This window comes from Momordica charantia (genome assembly GCF_013281855.1).
Source record: "Momordica charantia cultivar OHB3-1 chromosome 3 unlocalized genomic scaffold, Mcharantia_2.0 BLBB01000003.1, whole genome shotgun sequence".
In the NCBI taxonomy this organism is placed as follows: Eukaryota; Viridiplantae; Streptophyta; class Magnoliopsida; order Cucurbitales; family Cucurbitaceae; genus Momordica; species Momordica charantia.
Window position 1 is genome coordinate 2,434,784 of NW_028275161.1, and position 8,750 is coordinate 2,443,533.

Genomic DNA, 8,750 nt, shown 5'->3' on the forward strand with positions numbered 1-8,750 from the left:
GATCATTTTTAAACGTACAATGACTGAAACGGATGTTTTGAAAGTCCATGAACTAAAATGAATAAAAGTTGAAAGTATGGGGCTCAAAATAGACGTTTTGAAAGCATATAAATCAAAAGAAATTTGATTATACTATGTTTTCTTTCCCCTCGTCCTCTGAAAACTTTCATCAAACAAACTTCAGCAAATTATGGGGAAATGGGATCAGGGAGCTCATTGCATAGTAAAAGAATCACTGGTGTTTCAGTTCGGAGCTTCAAGAACAAAGAACAAACAAGTTGTACTAAAGTGTTCATAAAACTCTTGGCACAAACCTAAACAAGTTAAAATTTTATCAAGAAATTAAAGATAGAGAAGAGAAGATGGTATGCAAAATATACATGATGAAAGTATAATAACTAGAACTGAATGCTTTTTCCTTCTCCCACATTTCCTCTACTCAACTTGTATGGTGCTATGAAATACATGGTATCTCTTTTCACAGAGGTGCCTAATCTTAGAAATTAGCTCCCTAGAACAAACTCCGGGTTCGGCTACGACGTGGCAAGACAACACGACTTTTCCGACCGTGATGGACCAGATATGCAAGTCGTGCAAGTCATGGACTCCTTTTATGTCCTTGAGGTCGTTCTCTAGGCTCTCGATATTGACCTCCCTGGGAGTTCCTTCCATCAGTATGCCAGTTATATGGCTCAGCATAGAGAAAGTGGTGGCTAAAGCAAGAACAGAGAACACAAGGGTGCAGATTAAATCGACGATGAACCAGTCGGGTTTGAGCCAGAGAATGACTCCAGCAATCATCACCCCAATGGATTGGATCATATCTGAGATGACATGAAGGTAAGCACCTTGGAGATTTATGTTCAACATTGACGAACTATTGTTCTCTTGTTTAGTTAGAGTGTAAACCTCCTCCTTCTCATGGTCATGTTCATGGTCATGATCCAAGTGATTCTGATGAGAGTGAAGATTATGATTATGATTATGATGACAAAAGTGAGAATGGCCATGAGAAGAGTGAGAGTGAGAATGGTCAAGCCATAAGACCATAAATAAGTTAAGGATGAACCCAAATGCTGCAATGACAAACATAAGCAATCCATCCACCTTCGCCTTTTGGCTGAGAATCCGGTCGATTGCCTCGTAGATTAAGAACCCAGAAACCAGCCATATAAGCTGTACAGACACAAGGGCGCCCAAGACTTCAAGACGGTTGTATCCGTAAGAGCGTCGGGGCGTCGCCTCCCAGCTCGAAGCCCAAACGGCAAAGAGGGAAACAGAGAAACCAGCAACATCACTCAGCAAGTGAGCTGCATCTGTCATAACTGCAAGACTGTGGGCTCTCAAACCACCAATAATCTCTACTACCATAGCTATAAGACACAAGAATATCAACCCACAAAGCTTCAAAGCTGAAGTTGAACGTTTCAATGACTCCAAATTACTGTTTTCCTGCCTGGAAAAAGCACAGCCAGAACTGCAACTTTTTACCTCTGTGGAATTGGGAATGCCAATACAAGGCCTCCTCTTAGCAACTATTGACATCTTAATGTCATGCCAATTTTCAGTGCTCAGAATGGGAACTTCTTCCTCATCTCCCATCTGATCAATCTATCTAATCTAATCTAATCTAATATATAACAAGAATCAATACCCGGAACCCTACAAAAAGATTAAACAAGAAAAAAAATCAGAAATAAGATTGCCGCATTAACACAAATCAATGATATGAACCACCATCATAAGAATTTCAAGAGGAAAACAATACATGAACTAACAATTCAAGTTTCTAATTCTGATTACGATTACTCCTCCTCGACCATCAGAAAATGTTCAAACAATGAAAAGAAGAAAAAGGAGAAAAGAAAAACCATCGATCATCCCAAAAAGGGACAAATGAAGCAGGATTCGGAAACGCTGCACTATGTGATGAAATAATCTACAACATTTGGGAGAAGCAGGAGATGAAATTCATGGGAAGAACAGCGAATTGATCAGAAAAATAGAGGCAACATAAATACCTGACGAATCAATTTCCCCAAAATGGGAAACGCCAGGGCAGAAATCTGAAGGATTTCAATGCAATTGAAATTCAAAATCTGGGTCTGATCCAAAGAGGATAAAACTTGAAGAATTTAAATATATGGAAGGGAAATTAGAGAAGGGCGATGCGATTGTGTTGCGTTGCCGTTGCCGCTGCCGCCCAAATGCGGAAAAGGGGAATCGATCCTCACGCGCCTCCGAGCGATTGTGAATCCTCCGCCATTAACGAATCGACGAACTTTTCGAGTTATTGGCGAATGGTTTCTGCGTGACATTGACGACCAGTCGTTTGAAACTTCTGCTTCTTTTTCTTTTTCCAAAATATTGGTTTCGAGAACGACATATCGTTCAAATTTCGTCAACGCCAAAACGGCATAAAAAATGAGGAGATGTAGACGTACGCATGTCGTTTTGGATTAATAAATAAATAATAAGTTTATGGGGCGGCTAGCTGGGGGCCTAAGTTTCCAATAGAAAATAATAAAAATTGTTCGTTCAAATTTCAATTGTCCCAAAATTATTTGTTTATTTAGTTTTTCGTCTACATATCAAAATGTCTATCTAGGTTTTGAGCTTTTAAAATTATAGTCATTTTAGTCATTGTTATTTCGATTTCAATTGTTTAATAAATAAATGGTGTAACTTTGAATATTTATATTCACGTATTGATGTGGATATATATTGAAGCCACATAGGCTGGTTAATGAAGGAATTGAGTAGTAGACACGGGAAAATTATAGTATTATTGGAGTACCATACTTCCTTTGTTCACACTATGATTTTTCCTATATAAATAATTTTTAAATATTGGTGGATCCCACATGACTTTTAATAGAACACTGACGTCACAAGCATGAAAGTAGTATCCATACTCTTATAGTACTAAAAATTTTTTGGAATAGACACTCAACATGCACACGTCGATACCTAATACTTGCGAATGAGTTTGCTTTTTTTGTTAGTTCAACAATAGTAGAATAAGGAATAGAACCACCGATGTTAGAATTGATAAATTGGTATTATCAACTTTATATATATGAGCTATGTTCGGATTGACATAAATTAATATGACATCAATACATCCTTTAGCACGAGAATAAATATAAGTTTAAAGTTACCTCATTCATTCGTTAACACACACCTGGCTAAATAATGATAAGGGACAAAATGATTATTTTAAAAAATTTAAGGGACTAAAATAGGTATTTTTGATATTCAAGGACTAAAAGGAATAAATATGAAGATTTAGGACCAAAATGAAATTTGAACTTAAATTTTTTTTTTTTTACAATTTTTTGTTATTCAAATTTATTAATGAGAACCATTCAATTGTTTTCTATAATATTGACAAAGTTTAGATTCTATTTTAGTCATTGTCAAAGTTTCACATTTATTATTTTTTTTATTTCTATGTTTTGAAATACTCTTGTTTCAACGTATGTTGCATGGAGTAAGATTTTAATAGTAAAGTATATTATTATTTGTTAAATAAAACAAAAAAAAAACAAAAAACAAAAAGCTATTATAAGGAAAAAAAATTAAACAATATGAAGGGTAGCAACATATTGTAAATTTTATATAACAAACTCACAAGATAGTGAAAAATAAAGAAGAAAAGCGAACCTCATTGCATCGCATGGAAGTTATAATGTCTTATTAATTACTAGTTCGTTAAATTATGACGATTTATTTTTAGAATATTACAACATATAAGGGTAGGAAGATTCAAATTTATGATATCTATAAGTATAAATTTCTTAACATATAGATGATCAAAGCTAACGAAAATTAAGTTTCGTTGACAATACTAAGGATGAAAGTAAATTTAATCAGGAAAAAATCGTGTGTGGTATGTCCTGCCACTTGACGGAAAAATAAAAGGTAAATAAACAACTTAAAAAAGATAAGTGTCTCTTCACTTTTTTTAGAGCCTCACAATGTTAAACCTGAAATTGTTTGATTTTGCAGGAAAGATATAAGAAGAGAGTGTACTCACCAAGCAATAGAAGCTATCCCACATCGAGAAGATACAATGAATAGGTGTGTTCCAACCACTATAAAAAGAGCTCATGTACTTGAGCCCAATTGAAATATTTAAGCCTTGTATACCAGTTCTAGTCAACTGCGTATTTACTTTGAGATAGTGTTTTGTGTAATTGGAAATTTTCCTTTTGGATCGTGGTTTTTTCTCCGGTTGGGAGTTTTTCACGTTAATTATTGTGTTTCTTTATTTTATTACTTCTCAGTTATTTTCTGTTTATTCCTATAGTATAACTATGTGATTTTTTCCCATAATCAATCATATTATATGTTTTGATGATAACAAATTTATTTACGGATAATTTTAGTTTTTCAAATTGTCTATAGTGTAGATATCAAAAAACAAATTCAACATCTTTTGAATCACTCGAATCAAAGTCCAAACGAATAAGTTATGGCCACTAAAGCAATTTGGGAAGAAAAACACAAGTGGCAGGTGACATTGATAGTCCGACCAATTATAAACTGACCCATGGCGCACTTTGTTGATGTAGCAGATGATATGACAGGCAAGATTGACATATTTAATTCAAATTATGCTTCTTTGGTAGTAACATGACACGACCCGCCCTAAACACCTACTAACTATAGGACAAGTCGTGCCGACCACAGACCCCCAACCATCTACCAAGTCTATAGTCAAATTCTTTCTAACTTTCTAAAGCTAATTTAGATTATTCTTCAACATATAAAACATAAAGTGTAACATAATTCATTTAAAAACAAATAACTATTCGGCCACAAAAGGTACAACTATTCCAGTATAAGTCATTCTAGTTGTACATACAAAATGATATGCAAATTTGAGACGGTGAGTGGCAGAAACTGGTTGGCTATCTCTATGAAACTCAGGTGCAGCCTGGATGAGGAAAACAATGATAAACAGTGAGCTTGCTATCTCTATGAAACTCAGGTGCAGCCTGGATGAGGAAAACAATGATAAATAGTGAGCTAGGAAGCTCAGTGAGTGACATTTTATTAAGAAAATAATTTCGTAAAACTTATTCCATAAAAACAACTGAAATTTCAATTCTCAAGTCGAGCTTCATAAAGCTGAAATAATAAACATTCTCGTTAAAACTTCATATAACTTGAGCAACTAAAATTCAGTAATTTTCTGAGCATAACTTGTAACAACATATACTTCCTAAAAACACTTTCTGAAACACATATCAAATATCTTCTTTCAAACCTAAAACAGATTAAGAAAACTCAACACCATATATGTATCCACATTTTATTCTGGTCTACTAGCGCAGAGTAATCTCAATACGCATAGCAGAGTAACTCTATCTCTGGTCCACTGGCATAGAGTAATCTCAATATACACAGCAGAATATTTCTCTCAACGCGCGGAGTAAAATGGTCCCAAAGACCTTCTATTTCTGGGTATATTATAGAAACACATTCACATAGCATACGGGTAATCACCTGGATACAACAATATGGTGGTTTGAAAACGATTCTCAGAAAATTCTCAATCTCAATAACAGTTCTAAAAATTCTTTTTTTTTTCTTTCTTTCTAAGAACATTTCTATCACAAATCACTTCTAAACATATTTCTTTCTAATCATATTCAGTAAACACAACAATTTCTCAGACATTCTCAGCAAAATTCAATTTCTCAGCAAAAATAATCAAACATACGTTATATATTTTTCTTGAGGTTCTATAATAGATATCTGGAAATATTTAGTAAAATAACCACTCACAAATCCTATGAACGAGGTGAATTTGGTTGGTACGCTGCTCCAATTCCTGTATGACCTGAAATATCGATTCAAAACCAATTTAACTCACTTAATTCCAATTTCAACGTAACTTAATTCAAACTTCAATCATAATAACTTCAAAATATCCTATTACCTAATTTCCTCACTCTCTCTCTTCATTAAAACTCACCATTTTTCCTTCTTTCAAGTGGGTCCCACCAAACCCAATCAATTTCTCTTTCTCACACTCCATCTCACGCACATATACCCATTCATTTTATTTTTTTTTTACCTTAATTTATCAATTACCTCTCTCCTTGATTTCTTTCTCTCTCTTCAACACCAACCCCCACACTCCTCTCTGTCTCTTCCCTTCTTCTACAGATTCCATACCCACCTTAAATCTGCACTTCTTTTGTCTTTCTTTTGCCTTTCTTTTGCCTTTCTTTCTCCCATGGAACCCTTCTTTACCAAAAAAAAAAAACCCATCACAATACCAACGTTCCCTCATAATATTTCCACCATAAAATTCAACCAAGTTCGATTTTACCATTCCTTCTCATCCAAGAACAACAGGAGTTTTCCGTTCATTGAATATCCATAGAACTCAAACTTCTCATGACATTTTTCACAAAACCCATAAATACAAACCTTACCTTCAATTTCTTCTCCTTTCCCCTCTGCTTTCTTCTCTTCTCCTTGCCCTCTTTCTTTTCCATTCTCTTTGTTTTTCCTCCTTCGTTTTCTCCCCTTTCCCTTTCCTATTCTTTTTTTTTTTTTAACACGTCACAACACACACACACCACACTTGTCCCATGTTTTGTTTTCTTGTCAAAAGACCAAACTACCCTTCCAACTAAGATATCTTAATTATTATTTGTTTTTCTTTTTTTTTCACTGAAAAATTACAATACTGCCCTCACATAACATGACATCAATGCTTTTGATGATGTGGTGGATGACGTGGACGAGTCATGTGACACATTAAAATAAATTTTGAATTAATAATTTCTGAATTTTCCGTCAATTTCCCTTAATTTCCACAAATTTCTCCCAATTTACAAATTTTCTCAATCTCTACCGATCTCTCTAAGTCTCCATAAATTTTCTGTAATTATTTTCCTTATCCTCCAAAATTCATGTTCTTTCACACCAATTATCCAAACAAAATTAACAATATTTTTCTTTTTCAATTTTTTGCTCTCAAAGTTTTCATTCCCATACACAAAAAGTTGTCATTTTTTTTTTTGAGATATATATTAGAATGTGGTTCTTTAGCAATGGCTTTAGTACGAAGTTTGTGTAAATGTACCTTAGGTATTTTCTTTGTTAGCTTGTTTTATATCATTCTGGATTGTTAAAGTGAGTTGATCTCGGACCAGTGAAAATAGTCGTAGTGGTTTGATCTTGTACCAATAAAAAAGATCGGTGTAGGTTGTATTTTGAACCTATAAAAGGATTGATATGGAGTTTACTTTTAAAATTGTAAAAAGATTGATCGATCGGTTTAGTTTTCACTAGCAAGCTAAGAGCTGACGGAGTAAAATATCCAAAGAGTCTTGAGAAGCAGAGTACGAATTTCCAAACCGTTATAAAAATTATTCATGAACATTCCTTTTCACTCGTTCTCTTTCATTTCTACATTTAGAGTACATTTAATTTTTACAATTGTTTGTTATTCTTGAACTTTTTTCTATAATCAAAAAGTTGATAAACACTGTCATCCACTTCCTCTAATGTTGTCATACGATCCTGGTATCAGAGCGAGTAGCTCTTTATTTTATTAAATTTTTTAAAAATTAATTCTTTTTATTCTTTGTAAAACTCTTTTAAATTCTCTAAATTATTTTTTTGAAAAAGTTTGCAAAATTGTTTTCCTTAACTTTATTGGAAAGACATTTTTCCTTAAATACCAAATCTCTAAAATCATTTTTTTAAGATCAATTGTTTCTGTTTTTTTGAAGAAAAATTTCAAATATTGTTTTATCTGAATCTTGGCTTCTTTTTTAATATTGTTTTACTTTAAATTCTCAATTTATGAAAATTACCTTTCTTGAAACTTATTTTTTTGAGATTATGACAAAATTAGAATTAATGATTCTATTGAATATTATTATTACGTTTCTATTTTTTTTTATGTGAAGGAAATTTCTAATCGGGAAAATTCTTGTGGATTGTAAAAAAGAAAACTTTTTAATCTCATTGGCTCTTGATGACTCATATGGATGAAGAAAGTGACAATGAAGAGCTAAGTAAAGAAAATCTCTCTTATTACGAGCTTATGAATGCGTATAATGAAATTATATACGAATTTGAAAAGTTACACTCCAAATACATGACTCTTGAAAAGAATAACACTAAACCCAATGAGTTTCTCTTGAAAAGAATAACACTAAACTAGGTTTACGAGAATACTGAGTTACTAATGAGCTTTATAGTTCGAATGAAGAAAATAAAAAAATGAATTCGTCATTTTTAGAATTGAAGAATGATTTGAATGCCTTAAATATTGAAAATAAATCTTCCATTGATAAGAATGCATGCTTGAAATTAAATATTAATGATATCGTGAAGCATGATGATATATTGAATGTTCAATGGGATGAAGAAAAGTATGTTTTTGTTAGATAAGATTAAATTTTTTGAGCACGATCCCTTTGAGTTAAATAAACTTGTTAAAATTCTTAGAGAAAAATAGTTCAATCGGGACCTTGACATTTTCATCAATATCGACATTTTGTAACTTGCCTATAGTTACATTGGCAGCTCATAGCCCACATGTTCATCTAGCTTAGCATAACTAAATTAGTTTTCACATGCCTATTTAGACTGACTGTTGCATGAACGAAACGAATCAGGGTGGGAGATATCGGAGATTCATCATCTTCGATTGAAAGTTGTGAAAGCAAAGTGCAAGTCCGCTTCCGAGATCAAAGAAATGATTTGAAAACTTT

General features: G+C 33.1%; 1 protein-coding gene and 1 long non-coding RNA gene across 2 annotated transcripts; both read right to left on the reverse strand.

Moving 5' to 3' along the window:
* Positions 1 to 255: 255 nt before the first annotated feature.
* Positions 256 to 2,345, reverse strand: MTPB1 (metal tolerance protein B1). Its single transcript, XM_022302434.2, has 2 exons — positions 2,022 to 2,345; positions 256 to 1,662 (listed from the first exon to the last, which is right to left on the reverse strand). The coding sequence occupies exon 2, from the start codon at positions 1,600 to 1,602 to the stop codon at positions 436 to 438; it is 1,167 nt and encodes a 388-aa protein (XP_022158126.1). The 5' UTR covers positions 1,603 to 1,662; positions 2,022 to 2,345; the 3' UTR covers positions 256 to 435.
* Positions 2,346 to 4,772: 2,427 nt separating this feature from the next.
* LOC148212158 (uncharacterized) lies at positions 4,773 to 6,893 on the reverse strand. The gene is made up of 3 exons (XR_015789848.1): positions 6,453 to 6,893; positions 5,797 to 5,851; positions 4,773 to 5,003 (listed from the first exon to the last, which is right to left on the reverse strand). It is a non-coding gene; the product is annotated as an uncharacterized LOC148212158 (long non-coding RNA).
* Positions 6,894 to 8,750: the final 1,857 nt, after the last annotated feature.

Coding starts and splice junctions, on each gene's coding strand:
- MTPB1 (XM_022302434.2), bottom strand. CDS start 1,602: ATGGGAGATGAGGAAGAAGTTCCCATTCTGAGCACTGAAAATTGGCAT.